Below are 27,974 nucleotides of genomic sequence, written 5' to 3' on the forward strand. Positions count from 1 at the left end.
CCCATAACTTTCAAATCGTAGCTCCGTTTTCAACGTGCTACTAGTCTACGAACTCGGGGCATCATGCACTTCGCCACGGTACCCTGGTCAACTCGAAATTTCAACTGGAACAAAAAGTCAACTTTTGACCCGCTAAGTCAACGGTCAACCTCGGTCAACGTACACGAATTCTGATGTGGTTTGGGACGGGGTGTTACAGAAGGAACGAAATAACAAACGATGCACGAGGTGGACTGCTACTAACTACCTGGATCTAGGGAACGAAATAAAAACAATAAAAATGTGAGATAAAAAAAATCTCAGTGAGTGGCATAGTATAATAGAAAAATAATAATTTATTTCTGTAAAATGTTTCTCTTAAGACCTCTTGTTTGAAAAGTTCCCCGTTTAAAGATCATTTTGTAAAACCCAAATTTGTACCCCAATTCAATATCATGAAATAGATGTTCAAAAGGTATAAATGAACAATCAATATAATATTATAATATGCCTTAATCAAGATGTAAAAATTGAGCGTAAATATTATAAACGCAGTTCCACAAAATATTTATAAAAGTGCAGTAATAATCACAATTTTTGAAAACCAACAAAGTACTCAAAATATATAGAATGTACCATCTGATGTACCAAACTGTAAACCATGGGATATACCCACCTCACGATCCTTAATATACGAAAGGCATAATGGGAATAGTAAACCGTCAAGACGTACCCAACCTCATGGTCTGTGGTAATAAATAACCTATAGGATGAACCCAACCCCATGATACCGTGGCAATAATAAACCTGTGGGATAAACCTAACCTCACGGTCTGTGGCAATAAATAACCTATGAGATGAACCCAACCACACAATACCGTGGTAATAAATAGACCTGTGGGATAAACCCAACCTCATGGTCTGTGGCAATAAATAACCTGTGGGATGAACCCAACCTCATAGAACTTTGGCAAACAATCTTATAAAATCATATATATTTTTCCAAACGATACTGTATCGTAAATCATAATTTAATATTTAAATTCCACGGATTATTTAAATATTTCAAAATTTTCAAAACATCAGTTCATGCTAAAACTAGAAATACCATAGTGAAATATATTCACCATAAACCAATTTTAAGCACATAAAATTATAAAATATTTGAACATGCTTAAAATCATATAATTTTCAATCTGCTTTCTCAAACCAATTAATTTCCAAAATGATTTAAAACCTCAATTCAAATACCAAGATATTTAAATACTAGAAGCTCATTTATGAACTCATTAGAATTGAAAACCACTTAAAATATTTTCAAAAGTCACATAAAATAATAACACGTATATGTGCAATCTAATATCTATATATGCACAAAACAAATAACTCAATCAAAAAGTATATACATAAAATATTTAAACCACATATATATTATACTATATACCCAAAACATTTTACAATGATAAAATCACTCAAAGTACTACAAATGCTCACTCCTGCTCCCCTGCAGAACTACCTCCAAACTCAACACGAATGTCTGTAATATAATAAAAGTATTTCTTGGGCTCCAATAACTAAACCAAAGATATTTTTGGACACCAATTCTTTTAAATTGATTTGTGCAACTATAAAATTATGCAAATTGAACACTGACCGGTCCAATTATACTGCCTACCCTTAGGACTCGATACCCAAAATTGAGGATTTTCACCCGAAGACTAATCTTTCAAAATTAAACCTCCTAATGGGTCCTAATAATATCCAATTTCGCTAATCCAACTCCAATTTTTAACCAATTTGACCAATTTTTCCAAACATAGTCCAAATTTATCCGGTAATTAATTAATTGGCCCAAAAATGGAAAAATTATCAAACGATCTCCAAAAGTCACAAACTTTATATCTACAAAAAGCCCAAGAGACAAGGAACACAATGGTATGCTCACCTTAATCCAAAAGTTCCCTTTATCGTATCTCTCAAACAATGAAGAATCTGCGTAAAAAAAGCATGAAATGAGTTCACAGGGTCTAAAAATGGTAGGATAGGTGTATGGATTGGCCTAGAATGGCCGAAAAACATGAAATTCGATGACCCACCTTGTCGGCCGCTGCTAACTTTGCTAGCCATATCTGGGTGCGTCTGACAATCGTTTGCCGTGAAATTTCACGCCGAGCTCTCCTTCACATGGGATTTTCTCCCTGGCTGGGCATGTAAGAGGTTGGTGGCCGGAATTTCACAAAAATGGTAGTATCCCAGTTTGGGGATGAAATGGGTATTTTGGATTTGTTTCCTATTTGGCACGCTTATCGAGGTTTATATAGAGCCTTCGGTCACTAACAGACAAAAATTGGCGACTGGTTTGAACATTGATATAAAACTTATGCTTAAAACTTCTTAGAAACAGAACTTTTTATCCGTAACTCAGGATTTAGCATGCCACCAATCTATGAACTCATATTGATGAGATCTACAAAATGGTACCTCATTCAAACCAAAAATATTGACCATTGAAAAAGTCAACTTGGACCCACATATTGTTCTCTTAGTCAAACTTGTTAAAACATATGTATTTTGGAATGAGTTGTTACAACTAAAGATGACGACTCATGAATATTTTCTTGAAATCACAACTTTGGATAAGATAGGAAAGGGAAAACTTAAGCAGCATACAGAGGATGTGTTATATCTGGTTGATTTCAGCGATTATGGTTTTTGACAGATTGATCCTTAAAGGGATTGTTTACTAGGCGTTGAAGGTTGGAGTTTTCTTGCAATATGGACCTCTTAATTGTGAATATTTCTCTTCTAAAAAAATGCCACAATCAATTTATACATGGAGATAATCCTTTTCTTGAATGACAAGTAATCTAAGGTTGAAAAGGGGGTGGTGATTCTTTGTTTTGTTTACGCAACTCTTAGACCAGCTGCATAGTGGGATATAAGCCATTTTGTTTACCTATGATATGAAAGTACGTTAGTCTTATTTGTACCTTCTAATTGGAGATTGGTCTTGCACTTGGATTAAGGTTTATTGTAGGTTGCTAGTTTCTATGCATTCGGATGTCGATCCAAAAAACTCTATTTTCCTAATTATGGTGTTGAAAAGCTGATCTTATTAAAAGTTGTTACATCATGTCTAGTGTTTCTATGTAAAATGTTTGAAATTTTTCATAAATCCATTAACACGCTTTTAAATGTAAAACAGCTCTGTTAGGATTATGTAGCAAGTTAAGAGAAAGTTGATAAGATATATGTCTTAGAAAATGAAAACAAAAATGATCTGACATATTGTTTGGAACTTTTGAAAATGAAAATGAAAACAAAGATGATCATGGTATTGGTTTCCAATTCATGTAGCTTTGGAAATTTTTGATCCAATGTTGGTTGGTAATAACTCCCTGCATGCAAAATGTATCTATTTGACCAAGATTTTCTAGTTGAAATCAAAATTCGATATATATATATATATATATATAAGCATGAAAGTGGTAGGCATATTATGGCTTCTGGCTTGTTTATAAATTAGTTAATTATAATGATTTTATTTTTCTGAGCCTCAGCCTTGGCATCTATTGCATTAACAAAACAGCATGTTTTCCTGACAAGCTTACTAGCAAAACAGCATGCTTTCCTTTGTAGTGGAAGCAAGGGCGAGGGCATTTTATACCTTTAATAATTATGATTTTGACTTTCTCTTTTGTATAATTAATTATGATTTTGACTTAGATCGGTAGATTGACTGGATCTTTTATAATTACTTTTTTGTATTTTAATGTTAGAAAATGCTAGTTCAACATGACTAATTTAATGTGCATCAAGATTCCATGAATTTAAGATTTTGATCATTTAAAAATACAGCAAAATGGAATGGAGATATATAACTAAGAAAATATATTTATTTTGGAGTTATCTTTCATTGCCATACAATCAGAATATCTCTCTCTCTTTTTGGTTTTATATCTTAATCAAAATTTCTTTTTACATGATCAAAATTTTCATTTAAATATATTGGGTACTTTAGGACAAAATATTCTAGTCGTCTGTAGGCTACATCGCAAACTTGTTCAACAACATAACTTGTGAAGAACAAAGCAAACTCTAAAGTACCAAACGATCCTCAGACTTAACCTGTTTCAAGTTCAGAAAAGAGAGGAACAGACACAGCAAAGCTAGAGCTAGATAGCTAAGAAATTCCATTTTGATGATAGTTGCTAAATGTATTGAATACTGAGCTTTTTTGCAAGTATTGGACTATTGGAGTTCCTTGAAATAAGATGTTTTCCAAGGATCCTCAGACTTATCCTGTTTCAAGTTCAAAATAAAAGGGAAAGACACAGCAGAGCTAGAGAGTTTACATGGCTAAGAAATCCCATTTTGGTGATAAATATTGATAAATGCATTGAATGCTGAGCTTTTCTGAAAGTGTTGGAGTTCCTTGAAATAGGCATTTTTCAATAAAGAAAACCACCAGGTACATTGAAACCTACTGTACAGATAAAGTTACTGCTGCATTAATGGATTAAAATAAATTTAGCTTATTGTAGTTGGAGAGGAATTGGGATTTTAAAGGGCATTATAGCGAATTATATTGCCTCCATTGTCAAAGCCGAATCCTAAATCTTCTCCTTCCACTTCAATACCTTCAGAGTTTGACCTCTCAAAGGTAATTCTTCAAACCTCTGCTTGAAAAGGGTTTATGAATTTTTTGCTTGGCAACTTGAAGGTTTAGATAAAAGGCAAATTTTTTTCATAATGTTAAAGCTTCTGTAAGTTTTTCTTTCATAGTGAGTGTAACAGCCCAGTCCACCCGCATGCGATATTGTCTGCTTTGGGCCCATCCCGCACAGTTTTGTCAAAACGCGTCGCAAGGGAAAGGTATCCATACCCTCTTTTAAGGCATGCTTTGTTCCCCTTTCCAACCAATGTGGGATCTCACAATCCTCCCCCTTGGGGCCCAGTGTCCTCGCTGACACACCTATCCGGGTACTGGCTCTGATACCATCTATAACAGCCTCGTCCACCCGCATGTGATATTGTCCGCTTTGGGCCCAGCTCGCACGGTTTTGTCAAAACGCATCGCAAGGGAAAGGTATCCACACCCTCTTTTAAGGCATGCTTTGTTCCCCTTTCCAACCGATGTGGGATCTCACAGTGAGTACCTAAGTATTGGGTTTGCATTTGTTGGTACTTTCATTAAGTGGGTTTGGAGAAATAAATAAAACAGCCTATTTTTGGGTTCAGGATCTACCACTTGATGATTCACTTGGCTTTATTTCAATCTATTCCGTGTGGATATTTTGAAGATTCTTGTTTGATTTTGTGCAATTAGTGATGATTTCTGATTCTCAATGTTGTTGTAGGTGAATTTGAGTCTTATAATTGTGTATAGTTTTCTATGACAAGAATTTTCAAAAGATGTACTGGTGATCGCATTCGCCTAAATTTTTGTTTGACAAAACAATAGATGGCTTATAATTTTGAGTGGTTCTGCTTGTGATTTTTTTTAAACCTTCTAGCTAATTATTTGAGTAACTTTATGAATCATCTTCTCCATTAAACAATACTTTTCTACGTGCATTCAACATATACTTACAACGTGTTGGTGATTTATGTAAGATAATGCAAGAACACTATTGTTGGGTCCCAAAATTTACAATTGGTTTCTTTTATATTCTTTGGTGAATCATAGGTGAAAAGGGAAAAATGTTTCTCAAAGCACAATTTACCTAGAATGTTGCAATACCTACTGAAATATTCAATGAAAAAAGGACAGGTGCTTCAAAAGGCAATTTCTATCCGTTTATTGGATGATTTTGCCACTAAAAAGGCAACCAAAGATTAAGGATATTTCCTTGCAATCACAACTCTAGATAAGATAGGGAAGGGAAAGGTCAGGCAAAATACTGGGAAGTGTTGTTTCTAGTTGATTTCAGCGCCATCATCTTCAAGGGAGAGATCATCAAAGGGATTGTTCACAAGGTGTTGAAGCTTGGAGTTTTATTGAAATGTGGACCTTATATTTCTCTCTTCTCAGAAAATGCAAGATTACAAATACATAGCTGGAGAAAATCCTTTTTTCTTGAGCAACAAGTCGTCTAAGATCAAAAAGGATGTGGCGGCTCGTTGTGTTGTCCTTCCAACTAAGTGGGTTGAAGCAGATAGGGATTTTCGATGTTGGTCAGCATGGATGGTGATCATCTTGGACCGGTTGCTTAGTGAGATATATGTACGTTGGTAATGGAAATTGGTTGTTGTTAACTTTAGATGAGTGTAGTTTGTCCCCAAAAAAAAATTTGGTAGGCGTAGAATTACTTTATATAATAACATATGTTCCACAAGTTCACATCTACCTTATGTTTACAATAACGATTAACATATTACCCTTACAACTTTGAAGCATAAATAAAGTGACGTCAAAATTATTTAAGAAAAATAGCAAAATGCAAAAATAAAAGTAAAACGGGGTTATAAATTCCACACAAATTTCACTTTTCTAATTAATACTATAAGAATGCCTTCGAGAAACAATAGTTTTGCCACATAGCTGTAGAAAGCAGGTTCCATGGCCTCTCTTCTGAAATGATATTCTTCTTTATTTAATTTATTTCTTCCTATTTTTTTATTCGTATATCCCCAACAAATTAGTCTTTTGTCTGCGAATTGGAATTAAACTGGACATTTGGGACCCTTTTTATAGTTTGTAAAACTAGCATCAATCTAATTACGAGACCAATTCTTGGGAAAAATAAATTTGAAAATACTACGTATGCTAAGTGTATGACCAATTCAAGTCAACAGAAAATTAAAAAACAAATCAAATAAACGTACTTACTGATCGTTTTATGTAAGTTTTGTATATGTGCATATACACACGCGTAGCACAATTTGAAATTATGTTGTTTTATTTATTTATTTTTAACTTTATAGTTTTATATAAAAAAAAAACTTTAATTATTATTAACAAATATAATTCTTAAAAAAAAAAACAATTTATAATTTTAAAAATTTTTGGATCCCATCAAACTTGCAGCATAAGGTCCCTATAACCATTGGAGTACTTGTCTCTGCTGCTGCAAAATTTGGAGAGTAATTGGTGAAAGAAAAGGAAGAAATTCAATCCAATGGCACAAACAAAAATGGCAAATGCCGTCGAATTTCTTAACATTGCATAAATTCCTGTAACAAATGCAACCACCATGGCTCCCATAGCACACACTGTGAAATAGATTGAGACCACGAGGCAGTAGACCGTCTTCGAATTATCTCTTTTGAAGCTGATCATAAGGAGGCTGAAAAAGACCAAGAAAATGAGAGTACCGAAGCTAGAGTATCCATCATTATGCAAACCCTGAAAGATAAGTTCTTTCCCATAATTGGACTGCCTTTTTCATGGCCCTCATCGCTTAAACCACCGGGTAGCGTAAAACCTATTGTGAAAGTTACAGTGGCAATGAGTGCAGCCACTATCAGATTTGATTCGTTAAATTTGTTAATCATGAGTCTTTCATTCCATCATTGAAGGCAGTATTCATTCTCCAACCCGATCTCAACCCATTTCTGTGCAATCATCGTTGTACGAAACTCTGTAAAATCAGACTTTTTTTAATTCATAGATAAAAAATTTGAATTGCATAAAGGTTATGTGGCTTACAATTAAAAGGCGAGTATTTCTTGCTTAACTTTGTCATGTTTTTCTTACTAGACTATCTCTAAAAGATTAATTTTATACATATTTGAGTTCATTAAACAATACAAGATTTTTAAATATTTTACTTACTTTGTTAATTCTGATTCCTAGTTCGAATCATCACCAAAAAACAAATGTAAATCCAAACTATATAATAGACATGATTATCAAAGCTTAATTATTTAGTCAAAAAAAAAAAGTTTTTACCATATGGGTGTAAAAGTAGTGATGATCAAAGCAGTATTTTTTTCCTGACTAGCATATATAAATGGAAAATTAAGCTCACCTTGTAAGGGCTAAGTCTTTAGTAGTTGAAGCAATGTCAAGGGCATTTTGGTTGTTTTTGTTGAATGCCATGTTATCTACTTTAGGATGGTTAATTAGATCTTTAAGATGCTTTGAGTGAAGCAAATCGGCACGGTGATGGTGTAAGGACCCATCCAAAATCCCTTCCCAAAATCCTAGACAAACCCTGATCCCAAAGAGACCCTATCGGACCATCTTATGGAAAATCCGGCAGCCCCTAAGTGTAACACCCTGTCCCGAAGTACATCGGAAATTTTGGAAATTTGATCAGGTTGACCGAGTTTGACCGTCGTTGACCGAGAAGGGATCAAATATTGACTTTTTACTCCTGATTTAATTTCACATTGACTGAGGTATCGTTAAAAAGTACACGTTGTCATGAGTCCATAGACTAGTAGCACGTTGAAAACGGAGCTACGGTTTGAAAGTTATGAGCAAAACAAGTTGAGGTCCAAACTGTCCATGGGGTACCAGAGTTGACTTTTTGTTCATGCAAAGTTGAGCTTTGACTCATGCATGGTTGTGAAGTACTCATCAATATGAGTTCATAAACTAGAGGCACGTCCAATTTGGACATGTGGTTTGAAAGTTATGGACCTGTAGAGTTTTTCAAATACAGTATTATTTTAATATTATTTTTAAATATGTGAACAGTGTGCCATGTGTGACTTAATAAAGGATGCCATGTGTCACAATGAAGAGATGCCACATGTCAACTATGGTTAAATATCATATTATTTTATTATTATTCTATACAATAATATTATTTTAATATTATTTAATTATTTTCTTTTATTTTCTTTTTATTTCTTTTTCTTTTTTCTTTTTTCTTTTTTTTTTCCTTACCCCACATGGGAAAAAGACCCCAGCCACTCTGAGCCTTTCTTCTTCTTCTTCTTTCTTATTCTTTCTTTTTCTTTCCTTTTCCTCCTCTCGGGCCCTTGCCATTTGTTAGATTCCGGCTAGCGGACGGCCACACGCGCCTGCCAGGGAGGGAGCCAAGTCCCTGGTGATGCCACCCTCCAAATTTCCCAGCCAAACACCGCCGGACGCGCCCAAATCGGGCCAGTGAAGTCGGCGGCGGTGGGTTGAGTTTTTCGACGATTCTCGCCGTTTCCGGCCAACTCAGTTCGGTTTTCCATCCATTTCCCCCTATTTTGGGTCCTCTGAGTTCAAATATGGTCTCCATTTGTTTAAATTCGAAGTGGTTCGTGAGTTATGAGGAGGTGAAGTTCGGCCAGTACTTCCCGGGCAAATTCCGACCACCACTAGTGGAATTGGGGTCAATGGAGGCCGATAATGCGATCATCATTCCATAAGCTTCGATTCGGTATATTACTCGTCAATTTTGGTTAACGTTTGTGTTAGTCCTCTTGGGTATCAGGTATTATTTATCCGAATAAAATATTAATTTATTTAAGATGTGTAATATTGTTGTCCTAGGAGCACGTGTGCGTCGTAGAATTGATCCCATGGAGGATCTTGGATTAATTGCGTGCTCAAGGTGAGTGACCCACCTTTAAAACTATTTTGGGGTGATTAATTATATTTATTTTGTGTTAAATTGATATTTAGAAATATGCTCATGTGGTGGAATTTAAGTATAATTGTGGTAAAAATTTTATTTTATATATATATATATATATATGCATATTGATGCTAAATGAAAATTTGGTTTATTAAGGAATTCTTAATTATTATTATTGTGATTTAATTGTATTTATTACGCATGAGCAAGGTGTTTTCATTTAATTAATTGTATTTGGATTTTAATATTATTTTTTGGGCATGATTTGATTTTAAATATTTCAAGAAAAATATTGGTTTAAGTTTGGTGGTTTCAAATTGTATAATTATGCCTTGGAATATTATTTGATTGATTTTGTGATTTGGGAAAAAATTATTTGTATATTATTATCGGTGGATTTATGCTGGAAATATTAAGGAAAAATGTGGGAATGTGAGTTTGAAAAAAAAAAGTTATAATTCCCACGGTGAATTTTGGAAGAATTGGGTATTTTAATAATAAACTTGGTTATTTGTTTTAGACGCACTCATACAGTACTGGTGTTCTGTACTGTGTATGTGGATGAGCGCGCAAGTTATAATGTCTCCCGTGAGTTGCCATTGGATCGAGGGTAGGCAAGTTTGATATTGGCCATAAGCCGCCCCCCTCCATGTCTGGGATGACGGTTTAAGCAGCGACGCTGTCGGGATGCCGAAGCGACCATATGCAAGTTTTTCTCTTTAACCTCCCGTTACACGGTGCTCGGGACGCTGGGTATCGTGGGACATCACTGGTATATAGTGTGGTGCATCAAGTAGCTTTCAATATTATTTCCAAATAATAATGTTTTTAAAGAGTATTTAAAATAAAAATGTATCTAATGGAATTTTTATAAATTATTTAATCAATGTTTCTAAAATGCATTTTGCCTTGATTATTTTACTATTTAAATGGATTGGTGTTTTCAAATAAATTCTTTTATAGTTTTATCATTTATTTCAAATAGATGATTAAATTGATTTAAGTATTTCTTTTATTAATTAAATGATTTATTTTTACTATTTATATTGATTTGCTGATTTTAAAGCGATTTTACTAGGTTCTTACCATTCATTTTAAATGGAGGTCTTAATTTGATTTAATTATTCATTTATTTAATTGTTCAATTAATTGATTCATTCTAATTATTTTATTATTTCCTGAATTGTCTTAATGTAAGTTTTATTAATATTTTTGTATTAATTGTTTATGACATTTATTAATCATTTAGTAATTGTTACGAAATTATTTTTATTTATATTCCTATTTTATTTTCATTACAAATTTTGGATGCTTGATTTATTATATTTTATTTGATATTTAGTTAACTAATTGTTTCTTTGGTTTTCGGGGAATACAAATAACGGGTTTTGCGAAAATGTTTTAAAAGGGGAACCTTTCCATTTGAGTGAATGGTGAGGGTTTTGAGAGAAAATATTGTTTTCAATTAATTATTATTTACTTACTTATTTATTCTTAATTAATCAAGTATACTATAATTATCGTGGCTTTATAATTGTACACTAGATAGGGTCACTCACTGAGATGATTAGCATATCATATTTCTAAATTCCATTCCCCTAGGTACAAGGATTGGGAGATGTTAATTGTCCGGGGTGAGCTCGACGTCTCAGTTCATTGCCGAAAGTCCAAGAAGCATTTCTTCCCTTTTTCCTCTTCATCTTGTATTGCTTCCTTATCTGACATTGAATAAATTTTATATTTATTTGTATAATGCTCTGTATACTGTATTGGACATTTATTTATTAATTATGCACTAATTTCCTGTTATTCATATGAAGTGCTGCAAATTTGTGGAATTAAATTGTAGTAAGATGGGAGGAATAAGGTGGTGTTTATAGAAGTGTGTTTTCAGTGCAGGAAATTTGTGGTAAGTCCAACCCTTAGGAGAGGTTCTGTCGGATTTTCCATTGGAAGATCCAGTAGGATTTTCCTGGGATCAGGGCTTGTCTAGGGTTCCGGTGAGGAATTTTGGACGAGTCCAGACACTAAGGGTAGGATATGCCTCAAATTTTACCTACACGAAAACGCACTCCTATATTATACCCCTTTATTCCTCCCTCCTTACTACAATAATACCCACAGTTGTAGCACTTTGATAACAAGTCATGTGAAACATACATACATATATACAATAGAAATAATTTAGTAGATAACCAACCGAAGTATACCATCACAGGTTCACGTTCGCTCGCACCACCCATTTAGTACTGTAAATATCAAATACATTTCAAATATCGTTTTACGAATGTACCGATGCGTAATATAGAAAGTATGGTACAAAACAATCACCACATCAACAATAATAATAGTAAACATTTTAATGATAATAATAACTATATTAGTACAATTCGTCTGAGGGCTACGTATAACCATACATATTCAAAGGTTATCACATAACCTCACCTGCACAATGGCTACCACATAATCACACCTGACAAGGACTATCACATAACCACACCTGCCCAATGGCTATCACATAATCACACCTGTCAAAGGCTATCTTTCTCACCCATAGGTTGTAAAACTTGTTCAAAGTTACCGTATGATAATAACGATGATAAAATTTATTAATAATAATAAGAGTATATAATAAAATCAATAGTAAGAAATCAGATCACAATAGATAAGGTAGCATAAGATAAAATATTATCTTAAAATCCGTAACACATAATAAAATATGCACAATCATAACGGAGATGTATGCGATACCATCTAACATACTGTGCAATCCATGATTCCAGCTGTCGTCGATACTTTGCTACCCATACAGTCCGGGGTGGTTGCCTAAATTGGCCATCCGATCCCCTAGATTTGTAGGCAACATATATACGAGGCTAAATCTACATGGACCACATCAGATCATTGCCTCCATACAGTGCAGTATATACAACATAATATTAAATAATATAACATACAAATATATATACGTACATATAAAAGATACTTGATGCACTATATTATATACCAGTGGTGGCCTACGCTACCCAGTGTCCCCAGCACTGTCTGGCGGAAGGTTAAAGAGAGAAACTTGCATATGGTCGCTTCGGCATCCCGACAGCATCGCTGCTTATAACCGTCATCCTGGCCATTGAGGGGGCGGCTTATGGCTACTATATCAAACTTGCCTGCCCTCAGGTCCATAGCAACTCACGGGAGACATTACAATTTACGCGCTTATCATAATCACATATACAATACAGAACACCGATACGTGTATGGGTGCATCTTAAAAACTATAAATATGTAATATTATAAAATATTAAATTTAGATAAAATATAATCAAATTCATATGCTTTTATCAAATACATAAACAATAATAATAAATAACAAATAATTAAATATACAGATATATTCTTGATCACAATAATTTGACATAATTATTTTTCTTAAACCTTCAATTCAATTTATATCAAACATATCATTAAAACCAAGTAAAATTTACACATAATTAATCCCACAATTTTAAATATTATCCAATAATTCATATATTCTCGAGTATCAAAATCTCATAAATACCGCTGGATTAAATACTTCCTTTCAAATCCATATACATCACATTTTCTTTAGACCATCATCATAATCCCATCAGCTTAAATTCATCACTGTACATCCATTAATAAATAAATAAATAATAAACAAATGCATAAATACAATTTTTTAGCTCAATAATTAATAGAAATATTTTCATAAATCTTCTTGAAATTTACTTGCACACAACCTCATTTAAATCGCATTATAAAATATGTATTATTTAAATCGCATTATAAAATATGTGCACATATTTGAATTCACAGATAACATTCTAATTTACATAACATTTCAACAATGATTTAACTATTATTAACAAAATTCCATATCCATGAATAAATAAATGTCTAAAGACATAAATATATTTACAGCCATATAAATATGCACTTTTTATCGAATCCATAGAATTTCATATTTTCTTTGAAACAATCGTATAATTGAATATAACAAAAATTTCAATAATATATATATATATATATGTATATATGTATATTTATATATTCGCTTACACTTATTATATACGCATACACATTATTTTAACAATTAAGTAAATATATACATATGCTCAAAAATTCCCAAAATATATATATATATATATATATATGCGCATACATATCAATCTAATGCACATCAACATTATATATCCATACTTATGCACATGCACATATATATACATGAAACACATTTGTATTTACGAATATACACATACACGTGTACATAAACAGGTATATACACAATACAACTATATTTTCAATTTTTCATATTTATTATACTAATTTATTCAAAAATGACATCTTTTAAAATACTACACGATAATTTGCAATTAACATATCAATTGAAAGTTAAAAAGGTAAGGAATCCATTACTAACGTCCATTGACCTCAATGTCGCCAGTGGTGGCCAAATTTTCCGTCGAAAGCCGCTACCAAGATCACCTTCTTCATACGCAACAAATGAGCTCGAATCGAGGCAAACGGAGCCCACCATCAGCTTCAGGATGCTCAAATTTGGGGAATAGGATCGAAAATTTGGCTGGAAACGGACAAAATCCTACGAATTAAAATGGAGCTCACTGTCGGTTTTTATGGAGTTTTCTGACGCATCTCCGACTATTCCGCTGATGGTGAGCACCACAGCATTGCCGGTGCCATGGGTCATCGGTTAAACATAGCGGTGAGGCCCAGGCCGGCCGGATTTATGGCAATTTCCCAAGATGAGCAACAGCAACACAAGGAGAGGAAGGGGGAGTAACCACGGGGAGGAAGAGAGGGAGAGGACGAAGAAGCTTCACGAGAGAGAGAGGGGTATTTTCCCACGTGAGGGAGAAGAAAAGAAAAAGAAAAGGAAAAATAAATAAACAAATATATAAAATAATATTAAAATAATAATATAATATAAAATAATAAAATGATAATAAGAAAATAATGTGATATTTAATTATTGCTGACATATGGCATTTTCTTCTTGTGAAACATGGCACCTTTTATAATATTACACGTGGTGTTGCTGTTCACGCACACTAATAAATCGATGAATAGTAACAATTGTCTCGGAAAAACTTCACAGGTTCGTAACTTGCAAACCACATGTCCAAATCAGGCGTACCGCTAGTATACGAACTCATATCGATGAGTACTTCATAATCATATATGAGTCAAAACTCAATTTTTCAAGGATAAAAAGTCAACTCCGACGCTCTCGAACAATTTGGATCTCAATTTGTTTTACTCGTAACTTTCAAACTGTAGTTCCGTTTTCGACATGCTACTAGTCTACAGACTCGGATTGATATGAAATTTGCAATGGTACCTTGGTCATTGCAAAATTCCCTTTAAAGCAAAAAGTCAATATTTTGACCCACTTGGTCAACTGTCAAACTTGGTCAGCCCTCAGTCAACGTGAAAATTTTTGATGTATTTTGGGAAGTGGTGTTACAAATAGAGTGTTGTGTTCCCCTTAACATCCTTCTGATTTAAGAGGTTGCTGAGATTAGAATTTTTCAAGATCAATTCCATGCCTGGGAACCTTCGGCTCAAACCGCAGCATGTAAAATGTTCCAACCTTTTTTATTTGTCAATTCAAAGTAGTCAGGACACTTCGTCATAATTTCAATCATAATGTTAGAACTCGTCCAAAATTCCCCTCTGGAACCGTAGACAAGCCCTGATCCCAGGGAAACCTTATTGGACCCTCCAATGGAAAATCCGGCAGAACCTCCCCTAAGGGTTGGACTTATCACAATTTTCCTGCACTGAAAACACACTTCTATATTCATCCCCTTATTCCTCCCACAATACTACAAATTGATTCCACAAATTTACAGCACTTCAAATGAATAACAGTAATCCAATGCATAATTAATACATAAGTGTCCAAGACAGTATACAGAGCTTCATGAAATACTATTAAACATAGAATACAATAGGAGGAAAGAAATATTACAATTGAAATAAACGAAGACAAAAGTAACTTCTCGAACTACAACAGCGACAGAGATTTGGTTCGCTCCGGAAGAACGTCTACCACCCCTTGCACCTATGGGCACGGAATTTAAAAATGTGAGATACTAATCATCTCAGTGAGTGACCCTATCTACTGAACACTTTTAATATTAATAATATAACAATAAAAGGAATTTAATTTAATACCAACAATTAAATAGATAAATAAATAATAAACAATTGAAAGTAATAATTTCTCTCAAAACTCTCACTATTCACTCCTTTGGAAATGTTCCCTTTTTAAAACATTTTCACAAAACCCGACATTCGTATTTCCCGAAAACCAAGGGATCAATTAATTTAATAAACAATAAATAAATACCCCAAGTATAAATAAAATGTAATAAGATATAATAAATAAATTTTGAATACTTTGGGGTTTGAAATTTCCATCCAAAAATTTATACTTGACGCACCACACCATATACCAGTGATGCCCTCCGATACCCAGCGTCCCGAGCACCGACTGGTGGGGGGTTAAAGAGAGAAACTTGCATACGGCACTTCGGCGTCCCGACAGTACCGCTGCTGAAACTGTCATCCCGGCCAAGGAGGGGGGCGGCTGTGGCTAATATCAAACTTGTCTGCCCTCGGTCCAATGGCAACTCACGGGAGACATAATAACTTGCGCGCTAACCACATATACACCGGAACACCAATACTGTATGAGTGCGTCTAAAATAATTATTAATTTAATTATTACCGTACCGATTTTCCAAAAATCACTGTGGGAAATATACCAGTTTTCAATTTCACCATCCCACATTTTCCTTTAACATACCCGGTACGAAACCATCGATAACGATATACAAATAATTTTTCTCATATCACAAAGTCCACCAAATAATATTCCACGGGCATAATTATGAAATTCGAAAGCACCAATTTAAACAAATATTTTTCTTAAAATATTTAAACCAATTATGCCCAAAAATAATATTAAAACCACATAGGATTTGTTACTGAAAATATCTTGCTCATGCGTAATAAATAAAATTAAATCACCATAATAAAAATCGGGGTTTCTGAATAACCCAAAATTCCATTTAGCACCAATAAACATACACGTACTTATAAAATAATATTTTTCCATAATTATAATTAAATTTCACCACATGAGCATAATTGCAGATATCAATTAAACATCAAATAAATATAATTAATTATCCCAAAAAATTTTTAAAGGTAGGTCACTCACCTTAAGCACGTATATCAGCTAAGATCCTCCACAGGATCATCCCCACTACCCACACGTGCACCTAAAACATCCACAATACACCAAACCAAATATATTAATATTTTAATCGGATAACTCCCAAATGGGTACCCGAAGAGCGAACACAAACGATAATCAAAATTGACGAGTAATATACCGAATCGAAGCTTGAGTGATGAGGTTTACAAATCCGGTCTCACTTCCCGGAGATCGGACCTGAGGTGGCCGAAATCTCTCCGGAAAGCTTTCGGGATTCAACTCTTTGATTCTCCCAAACAGTCGCGAATTGGAGAAAAAGGACGCCAGATTTAGATTCAGGGGGTTGGAATTAGTGGAGAGGGACCGAAGACAAGACTGGGTACTCGCCGGAACAGGGATTTCCCCGGCGAGCCGTCGCGGTCACCGGCAACCGTCGTCACCGCCGGCACGTGCGCTGGCTAATGACTGTGATTTTTGGAGGTTTTGTAGCTTGAAGGGAGAGGGTTCCAATGGTACCGACGGTGACAAGAATGGAGGCCAGAATGTGGAGATCTCGGCGGTTGAAGGATTTGGCGCCGCCGCCGGAGAAAGCCCCAATCCGGGAGCGTCGCTGGTCGGTTGGCCGTGACATTTTACGGTTCAGCCGGGAATGAGGAGGCACTCCCATCTGGCCGGCGCGTGTAGCAAGAATTGGCTGGAAAATTTGACAACTCCAGCGGCCGGTCGTTTCTCTCTCTCCCTCTCTCTCTCCTCTCTCTCTTTCTCTCTCCTCCCCGTCATTTTTGCCAAATAAAAGCCACCGTGGGTGACACTGTTCACCCACATGGACCAATCAGGTGTCGACACGTGGCGTCACTGTGCACTTAAGCCAGATATAATAAAATATTACGGTATCCGGCAAACTTCACACGTCCATAACTTTTTAACCAGATGTCCAATTTAAGCGTGCCGCTAGTCTATGAACTCGTATCGACGAGTACTTTACAACCATATAAAAGTCAAAACAAATTTATACAACGATAAAAGGTCAACTCCCGGCACCTTTTGGACAGTTTGCACCTTTGCCCAATACTTTCAAACCGTAGCTCCGTTTTCGACGTGCTACTAGTCTACGAACTCGGGGCATCATGCACTTCGCCACGGTACCATGGTCAACTCGAAATTTCAACCGGAACAAAAAGTCAACTTTTGACCCATTCGGTCAACGGTCAACCTCGGTCAACGTGCACGAATTCCGATGTGGTTTGGGACGGGGTGTTACACATAATATCTGTATGACCTAAATTAGTTGCCTAGTGAAGAGCCGTGTTTCTTTCTATATCGTGTATGTAGGCTGCTTCTCTATCCGCCGGCAATGCTAAAAACAAGCTCACCGCCAGAAAATATCCCATATATGCTGCATGGTGTAGTGGAGTCCATCCTTTTTCATCTGCTTGTCTGATTAATATTTGGCCTCCAATCTTTCCTAGAATTTCTTCTATCATTTCTGAAATAAATATATCATACATATATATACATAAGTCAATTCAAGAAATTAAATTATGTAGCATATAAATAATTCTAATTCTAACCAAGCAAAAATAAATATAAAGTGCTGATTTGTTAATTATTTCAAATTCACAATTAATTCCAAAACCAATTTTGAGCAATGTGACACCATATTTTTAACGTATATATATATATATATAAATATATATATATAATTTTATTTTTCTTGGCAACGTCACACATAGTTTATGCTGAATGTAACATGGCTTATTCTCGGTAATAAACAGTTTATTAGCGTATATAATTACTAAATGCACAATATAAACTGTTTCGATGGTGTTCAACATATGATTAATATATATATATATATATATATGCATATATAATACATTTATCTTTGCGAATGGTTGCTGCATGCAATGCGGTTCTGACGATAGGGCCACCGGTAGACGATGGTGATGTGCACTTCCCAGCAATATAGAGAGGAGTCTCGCCTGCGTCGTTACGGTGGTAATCGAATTCGGTGTCTTCCTCGATCAACATCTTCACCACACTGAGATGCCCAAACCGAACAGCCTCATGCAGTGCAGTGTCTCGATGCCGATTGGCCATGCGCAGCATCTCCTTGGCTGCAGCTTCAGCACGAAATTCGAGGAGCAACTTCACTATCGAAACGTGGCCGAACCTTGCTCCAATGTGTAGCGGAGTTTCTGCGTGTAGCGGAGTTTCTGCGTCGGAATTGGTCTTCATCAGCAGTGATGGAGACATTGTGATAATCTCTCTTACAAAGTTTGTGGATTTCGTATTTTCGGAAGTACTGGATGACATGGCCGTGATGTGGATGTGGAGGATCGTGTTGTTGTTTGCAGTCAGAAATTGGTCTTTATCTTGATATTGCACAAAGGAATCGATTTCGCCATTTGCTGCAGCTATGTAGAATACAGGTTCCGTGGCAGCGGTGGTGGTGGTGATCTTCTGGTGATTCCACTTTGGCCTCTGTTTTGAAATTGATTCTTCTTTTTTTGTATTAGAGTATTGTTCTGCGAATTGAAACTGGGATCTTTGGCGTCCTTTTATACTTTGGTATAAAACTGGTACTTCGCTTACCTGCAGAGTGCAGACTATGTCTTTTTTCTGGAAAAACGGACAAAGAAAAAAAATGCTACACGACCAATTCAAGTCAACAGAAAATTCTTCCCCCCCCCCCCCCCCCCCCCCCCCCAAAAAAAAAAACACCCAAAAAAAAAAAAAAGTCAACAGAAAATTAAAAGAAAATATCAAATAAACGTACCTCCTGTTTATTGTATAAGTTTTGTATACCGTGTACGCACTTGTGCTGTTCATTTTTTAAAAAATAATAATAATAATTAACAAATAAAAGTAAACTCTCAATATTTTAGTCAATTGTAACCACGTCTTTATAAAAGACAACTTGTTTAGACTCCTTGAAGACTACTTAATTACATCTAGACAGTGTCCAGAATTTATAAATGGCTTTTATGTAATTAACCAATTCGTATTGATTACAAATACAATCTAAAGTACACATGAAAAAACGTAAATAAAATACTGAAAAGTAACAACCTTTTTTTTTTTTTTTAATATTATGGAATGGGTGTTGGAATTTTAATACATTGACTTATGGACTTTTGGAAATTTAATATATTTTTAAAAAAAATAATAATCAAGATAAAACCGTATAACTAATACTACTTTTTAGTAAAATCGAGACCTCATAAAGTTGGGATTTTTCTTTAGACATACATGAATTAGATTTTGAGCCTTCGATTATTTAAAATTTTCGAAAAATTAGATGGAGAAATAAGTAAAAATATCTTCTTCTTTCTTTCTTTCCCTTTTTTTTTTTTTTTTTAATGTTGATAAAAAAAAAAACCATATTTGTTTAGACGTTTAAAATAAAGGGAAATTATTCATCTTAAAAAAATAAAGGGGAATTGTAGAAACATTGTGGGCCTTTTTTTCTGTCTTGGCCTGTATAAAATTGGACCCTTGAAATAGATGGGCTGATGCGTAAGTCCAATATACGTATTAAACTGGATCGTCTGTGAATCGACCTTTTGTTAGCCCATGGTGTGCTAATCATCTTATTCCTTTCATATACATATATATATATATACGTTTTTTAAAATTTTTTTTAAATTTTTTTTTTACCTCTTTGCTCAATTTTCAGAAAATTTTTAATTTGAAAACATCATCTTAGATTCGCATTTATTAATTTCCTTTTTGTGCTATAAAAATTTGAATGGAGGAGGTTGCTCACAAAGTATTTCCTCAGAGAAATACAGTTTTTTAAAACAGAACAATTATTATTATTATTATTATTATTGCTACTACTTTACTCTGTCAATTTACAAGGCTGCTAAAAATTACCAAATACTTTTTTTTTTTCGAGAAAAAAAATAAAAACAGAAAGGTTTGGAAGAAAAGGGGGAGTTGGAGACTAACTATGTATATTATTTGGTTGAAAATAAAGGAGGAAATGATAGTAATTAAATACGGTTTTGAATCCTTCCTCCAAAAATGAATTTAGCAAGATGAATGACAGAAAAATCCACTAAACAAATCTAACTTAAATTTACTTTTACATCCTTATCAACTAGACTAAGAAAATCAGTAACCTCTTCCTCTATAAGCCACTGCTTCTACGGCATTAACAAAATACCATTACGCCTCAAAATGGTATTGGAACTGCTATGCTATACCTTGTAAACATTTTCTTGTACCAATTCTTTAATGGCACTATCGATCCTGTACTTCAAGGCAATGGCACAAGAGGCGATGACTAATAATAAAGGCCTCATAGTTTTACCATTGGAACAACCTAATAAGGTTAAATATATATGACCAATAAATGAACAGCGTAAAAAATAATAAATTAAAAACTGATAATTAGAAACAGGTACTTTTATTAAACATGCAAAAACAATAAACTAGTACAACTTCTTAAAACACCAAAGAAAGAACAAGTTGAAAAGATCATGAAGATCGAATAAAAGATGAAAAAAAAAAAAATTCCACAAACTTGTTTTTTTAAAATTTATTTTTTTATTTTTTTATTGCATACTTATACCCACTTTAAGTTATATATTCTGCACGTTACGTCAAAGTGCAGATGTCCATGCCATTGAATCACCGTGTGCATATATATATATATATATATATATGCAGCATCACATTAGCATCCTAGTGAAAGATGCTCTTTATTTTAGAAATTATATTATACTAAAAATGGCACTGTTGCCTAGTTAATATATATAGCTGCTGCTACATGTATGTGTATATATATATATATATACACCGTAATTCCTTGGAGATGCATGCATATGCATCTATCGGATTTTAATGCCGAAAGACTGAATTTCCTGCTGGATGACCACTTGATCATCGTAGTGCTTGATCATTTGGGTTTCGAAGGTGTGCTCAGTATTAAAGCCTTCTCCACTGCTAACTTTGACAAGCTCCTTCAAAGCCCTCAAGAATAGGGTACCATGACCAAAGATTATCACACTTGGCCCTTTACTAAGCAAAACCCATCTGTCTGCTTTTTTATAGGAAAGTAGCTTTTCGAGTTCTTTTCCAGTATCATCACGAATGTTGTCCTCCCCAACCCTGATGGAATTCAACCTTTCTATGAGAATCCAGAATAGCTCTTCTTTAAACCCATCATTTTGCTCCGCGGCATTGTTCCCTTCCCTGCGGTCGGAAAATTTTGTGAAGTCGACATTTTCTAAGCATTCTCCGAACTTTTTGATCCAACGTTGGTCGGTGCCTCCATATAAGAAAATGTACTTTTCCTCTTTCATCTGCTCAATTGGATGATATATATATATATATATACACACACATATATATAAGGTCGTCGTATAATACTTTCCGTTACTTTTGTTGAAAAATAACGTGACAAAATGAAATATAAATGAAGTTGGTACATACCCAGGTTTCGATATTTGGATGAGTGTTTTTGGTTACAAGACGAAGCCAATTCTTTTCCTTTTGTAGTATAGTTCGTTCAGATTCCTTAGTGAAAGGAAAGGCATCCATTCCCCATAAGCTAATCATTTCGAGTGCATTATGGTTTTCCACCTTCCCTTGTGAATTCATCAACACCGCAATCGTCTTACCAGTGAAGTTCCACTTCTCCTTGATGAACTCGATGCCTGCTATATGTGAATCCAACTCTAAAACGTACCAAGGCATTTGATTCTTAAGATTGCAAAATTTTTCATGAAGTTCAACATTCCACTGCTCAACGATGGGGATCCACACAATCTCATAGTTATATTTTCTGCTTTCTATTTGTTCATAAATCGATTTGAGAACCGCCGTATCATCATGTGAGATGTCCATGCTCGAAATTAACAGAAGCACGTCCTTCGTCCTCAGCATCTCAATGCGCTTTCTCTGTTTGAAAACAAAATATATATAATACATATATCAGTCTTAATATTCATCATGTTTATATACAATGTTGAATCATAATTATCCCAAAAACTTAAACTATTGGAAGGTGAATTATCATATCGTTTTATGTTTTCTCTAACAATGGACAAGTCCATCGATGTCTGATTTCATGTAGATATTCTTCCACAACGTGCAAGGTATATAGTTTCAAAATTTTTCCATTTGAAAAGAAGGCAAACCTTAGCAGCTGTGGAATTGATGGAACTTTTAATCAGGATTCTCTGTTCAACTTTAACGTTGGTGTCCCCTTCAATCAGCAGATTGAGAACCTCCGTTATTTGGTAATTATGTGATTCATAATGTGAACTTTCAAGGATGTTAGAGAGTTTCAAGTGGACTTCCTTCTCCTCTGCATACAATTATATATAAAATAAAATCTTCAATAACTAATTGTAATCTGCTACTAGATTAAGTAATGAAATTGCAACTTTTTAATAAACATATACTGGCATTAAAAAATTGCACGTCCTAATTGGGTAAAATGGGGTGCCTTACTTTCTTGCTCCAAATTTCTTTTACTATTTTTAAGGTCTTCGTGGATTGAGTTGAGATATTCACGCCATTGGGATAGATCATATGGCTGGTCCCTGAAATTATCAAAACCATGCATATTTATTATAACGCCCACTGTATATTATTCTTGTACTCTAATTAAACTTAAGCGGACAATTAACACTCTTGCTTGCATCATATATGTATATTATAAAGAATTAATTAAACTTACTTGAAGCTTTTGAGCTTTGAAATTTGAGTGGCACAAGCTACGACAGTTGCGATGGTCCAATATACATTCCTTTGTATGACTGTTAAAACGACGGCCAGTACGTCTGTACGTATATTAGTGTATTTTGTACGTACCTTCTCCAACTCAAAGATGGATCTGGTGACTTCCAATATGACCACGACGAGATTTTTAAGCTCATATAGACTTTGCTGGTCGGTTGGAGCAGTTACCCTCTTCAAGATTGCCACGGAATTCCAATATTCTTGCGAGAAATATATATTGGAGCAGGTAACTGGATCATTTATGTGCTGATGGAGGCGACAGAAGTCCTCAAACTCAAGAGCTAAAGCTGCAACGCTCAGCACTGCTTTTGCATCCAATGGATAGTTCGATAGCAAGTTGGTTATGGCGAGAGTCCTTTCTCTAACTCCACCCTTGAAATCGCAATCCATCTGCCATTTTGCCTTGCAATTAGCCCTCTTAATATATAACCAGCTTTTTTCTTTTATTCTTAATTAATTACACAAACAACGAAGATAATTTTATTTAGTTTTTAGCTGACCTATTCTTTTTAAAACATCTATCTCTTATAAAAATAATAATTTTTTGTTCGGAAAAAAGTGTACATATATATATATATATATATATATGCATGGATCCTACTACGGTAAACCTTTTCTTTCTTTCTTTCTTTTCTTTTTTTTTTTTTTTTTTCAAAGAATAACTAAGTAATAACTTCAAAGGCAAACAAAACTCAGCAAATAATTAACTAAAAGATTAATGAAATGATGGAATTGTATAGATGGTAAATGTGGTTGCATGTTGGTAGATATGTACAGATGGATAAAGATGTGTTGTCCCCATCTTTTTGTGTTTTATTATGGTTACTCACATTATTTAAAATATTAGTAAAGAAATAATTAAACCAAGTATATAATATATATATATATATATATATCTTTTAATTAAATGACATTTTATTATTGATACCACGAAGAAAACAAAAGATCTTCGTCCATATGTTTAAATGATAAATCGCTACACGTATATATATATATATATATATTACTTAATTAAAACGCTTATTAATTGATAAATTTGTAACAGACCAATTCAAATGAAATCTTTCTGAGTGTACACAAGGGTGACTTAAAGCTGGAATCGACAGCCTCGGATTCCTTCTCTCCATGCTGATATGCTTTGTACTGCAGCTTGTCATCATAAGTAATAAATTAGCAACAGATCGACTAGGGAAAAAAAAAAAAAAAAAAAAAAAAAAAAAAACTGACCAGCTTAATTTTGAATGAATTAATTTGTACACACTACATTTCATATTCACATATACATAGTTTTGCTATGATGGTCTTTAAAACCCGTATTATGGTTCGAATCAAGCGCTGATAGACCTATTTGCATTTCTAGGTGGTCAACTGCTCACCATACTATGAACATGGACGTCCATCGTAGAAAAGTAAATATATTAAATATACAGAGGTATATATTATCTAGAAATCCTAAAACAAATAGGAGAAAATTCATATATATATATATATATATAGTGTGATTGAGTGTTCTATCTACGAAAAATTTGTCCACCATTAAGTTATATTTGCCAACAAATCAGTTATATCCAGTAAAAAAATTGACTCATTGGCAGATATAACTTAATCCTAGACAAAAATTTATTGGTGATTCCTGGATAAGAGAAATATTGTTGTACACATATATATTTATATACACACGAAACTATTACATATATTTTGTATACCTTCTCATCACCAGCCGCGGTATACATGATTTTTTCGACTAGTTTCAGAAGAAATGGAACATCCAACCTTTCCTCACCGTTCACTTTGATTGTTTGAGAAATTTCTTCTTTGGAGATGGTTGAGAGGGAAAGCTTCACCATGATTCTTATTTTATGACACGAGAAAAAATAAAGAGATCGATTTGCTTCTGAACAGAAATGAAACACTTAGATGGTTAGTGGTATAATATGGCTGACCTATTTATAGCCATTAGATCTAAGTAAAGTTCATCAATTCATTATTGGTTTTCATTAATCAGATCTAATTAAAGATTATATATTAATATTAAAAGACTTATAAGTAACATATTATATTTCTTGACATATGGCATTAATTGAATGGTTTTGTGTACCACATGCATCACATTCCAAGTGGCTACACATTGTATATTGAATAATTTCTCGGCCATTAGACATTAATGTATATATCTTGATTCTTTTTCTTTTTCTGTTTTTTTTCCCCCCCTTCTTTTTGGAGTTTGGTCCTGCTCTCTACCTCATGTGATCCATACACGCACATGCATGTTTGTGCACGATCAGGAACATTTTTATAAAAATTATGACAAGACAGACCAAACATGCCCTGCTGAAATATAAATAAAATAGTTTAATTAGGTCCAAAGTGCAAAAATTTTGAAGTTTAAGTATGAAAATGCCAAAAATAAAAGTTATGTACTAAAATACAAAAGCTAAATTATTAAAAGAGCATAGATGCTAAAATATATTCCCATTATAATTAACTTGCGATCGAAACCATATAAGCTTTGTTCATAAGTTTATGCCAGCTGTCCTCCACTGAACGAAAGTAATAGAAGAATTATTTCATCTAAGTACGTGAAACCCATATCGTGATCACGACATCACATTCTTTTTTTTATTTTATTTTTTTGGTGATTTGATCATGATATAACTGGTCTTGCATTTAACAAAATGACATGTCCAAAAAATGTCCAGCTCATATAAAGTCAATCAGATCCGAATCCATGCATATATCTGGTGATGATTTTTTTTTTTTTTTTTGAATTATCTCTGATGATGATTTGGTTGTTTTAAAGAGTGTAAAGGAAAATTGAGATTTCTAATCTTGCATTCCCATTTGTAGTCAACTACGAGGCATATGCCTGTTCATACCCCAAAAAAAAAAAAAAGGAAAAAAATGGTATGCCTGCACAAATTAATAAAAATTAGTAATCAATCACATCTGTGTCTTAAGATTTAAAAATATAATCTTGAACTGTATATATAATATGTTTGTATCTTTAAATCTTTAACTATTGGAACAATCTAAAAGTTGATAAAAATGGTCGTTATATGAGAATCTATATATACATATATATATATATATAGTCATGATCAAATAAAAATTTTAATATAAGAATTAACATAAAATTTTTCTTTTTTCAACCTGTGAATTACATTAAGGGTTAATCATTGAATTGTAATAGAATTCATTTTTCTTAGATAGAGTTTTAATATATCATTAAATTTAAATTTAATTATTTTTTAAATTTTACACATAATCCTTAATGTGATCCAATATTTATAAAAAATAAACTTTATTTTAATAAATTAAATTGGGCCTTACTTGAACATGACTGTATGTATATAATATATTTAACTATTAAATGGATGATAATGGAACTTGAATCTAAGACTTTAGAATTTTGGACTCTAATATTATGTTAAGTTACTATTGCTTTCAAAAACTTAAATTAGCAGAGCATCTCCTATGGTTATATCCATAGTGAAAATTTATTTGCTATATTAGAAAAATAAACTGTTATTAAAGAAACAAGAAGCGCTCCGATGGTTTTGTTGGTTTTGTCTTGTCAAATTAATGTGGTAAAAAATATAAATAAATAAATAAAATGAATCAAAGTGAGTATCTACTTGGTCCATTAGACATACCAACCATCTAACAACACGCTTATCAAGAGAAATTTATTTTTGATAAATGAGAAACAAAAATCTATTAAAACCAATCTTTATCAAAAACAAATGCTCATCAAGGAAAAAAAAATCCACAAAAACTATCTTTATAAAAAAAAATCCATATTTAAAAAGAAAGATAACTGATACATGATTAATTAATTGTTTGTTCAATATTTATCAAGTAAACTTTCACACAAAATAAATTGGAAATTCTTCCCACCTAAGTCCCTATTTGGATAAAGTTACCTATATGTGGACAAAAAAGAAAAATGCATTTTTAAATCTCAACATTAAAAAAATTCTTATAACATCTCTAAAAGTGAATATGGATTGCTTATATAGCATAGAATTACATTATCTAAATTTAGGTGATATAAATATATAATCAATTTTAAAATTGTTCTCCACAAACGTGGGAAGCGTGTAGTGAGGTCCTTTTTTCTTTTTTTTTGGGGGAGGGGGAGGGGGGGTGGTGGGGGATAAAAGTACAAGTCTAGTTTTTTTGAAATTAATGTTTATGCCTGAAAATAAAAGAAAGTAATAGCGTAATTATTTTATCTAAGTACTTCAGAACTCATGACGTGCGTCGGACCATATGTGATCAAGACATCACTGGTCTTTCATTAAACAAGCAAGAAAGAAATATCAGAAAATGTACAGCTCATGGAAAGTCGTATATAAGATCTAAATCCAGGAATATCTCTGATGATGATTTGGTTGTTTTAAAGAATATAAAAAGAAAATTAAGATATATAATCTTGCATTCCCATTTGT

At 33.6% G+C, this 27,974-nt stretch overlaps 1 protein-coding gene across 1 annotated transcript; it reads right to left on the reverse strand.

The window, feature by feature from the left end:
• Positions 1-21,267: 21,267 nt before the first annotated feature.
• LOC107422898 (protein SIEVE ELEMENT OCCLUSION B) lies at positions 21,268-25,670 on the reverse strand. The gene is made up of 7 exons (XM_048478060.2): positions 25,230-25,670; positions 24,571-24,666; positions 23,462-23,913; positions 23,233-23,324; positions 22,917-23,086; positions 22,210-22,677; positions 21,268-22,079 (listed from the first exon to the last, which is right to left on the reverse strand). The coding sequence occupies exons 1-7, from the start codon at positions 25,368-25,370 to the stop codon at positions 21,606-21,608; spliced, it is 1,893 nt and encodes a 630-aa protein (XP_048334017.2). The 5' UTR covers positions 25,371-25,670; the 3' UTR covers positions 21,268-21,605.
• Between the last annotated feature and the right edge of the window lie 2,304 nt (positions 25,671-27,974).

The sequence above is a fragment of the Ziziphus jujuba genome, chromosome 3, assembly GCF_031755915.1.
Source record: "Ziziphus jujuba cultivar Dongzao chromosome 3, ASM3175591v1".
NCBI classification, from domain to species: Eukaryota; Viridiplantae; Streptophyta; class Magnoliopsida; order Rosales; family Rhamnaceae; genus Ziziphus; species Ziziphus jujuba.

What these genes read in the sequence shown, in the direction of transcription:
- LOC107422898 (XM_048478060.2), bottom strand. Translation starts at nt 25,370, where the DNA reads ATGGTGAAGCTTTCCCTCTCAACCATCTCCAAAGAAGAAATTTCTCAA. An exon ending in AAGAAATTTGGAGCAAGAAA is followed by an intron (nt 23,087 to 23,232) that starts GTAAGGCACCCC and finishes AATTGTATGCAG; the next exon opens with AGGAGAAGGAAGTCCACTTG. An exon ending in ATCCAAATATCGAAACCTGG is followed by an intron (nt 22,080 to 22,209) that starts GTATGTACCAAC and finishes CCAATTGAGCAG; the next exon opens with ATGAAAGAGGAAAAGTACAT.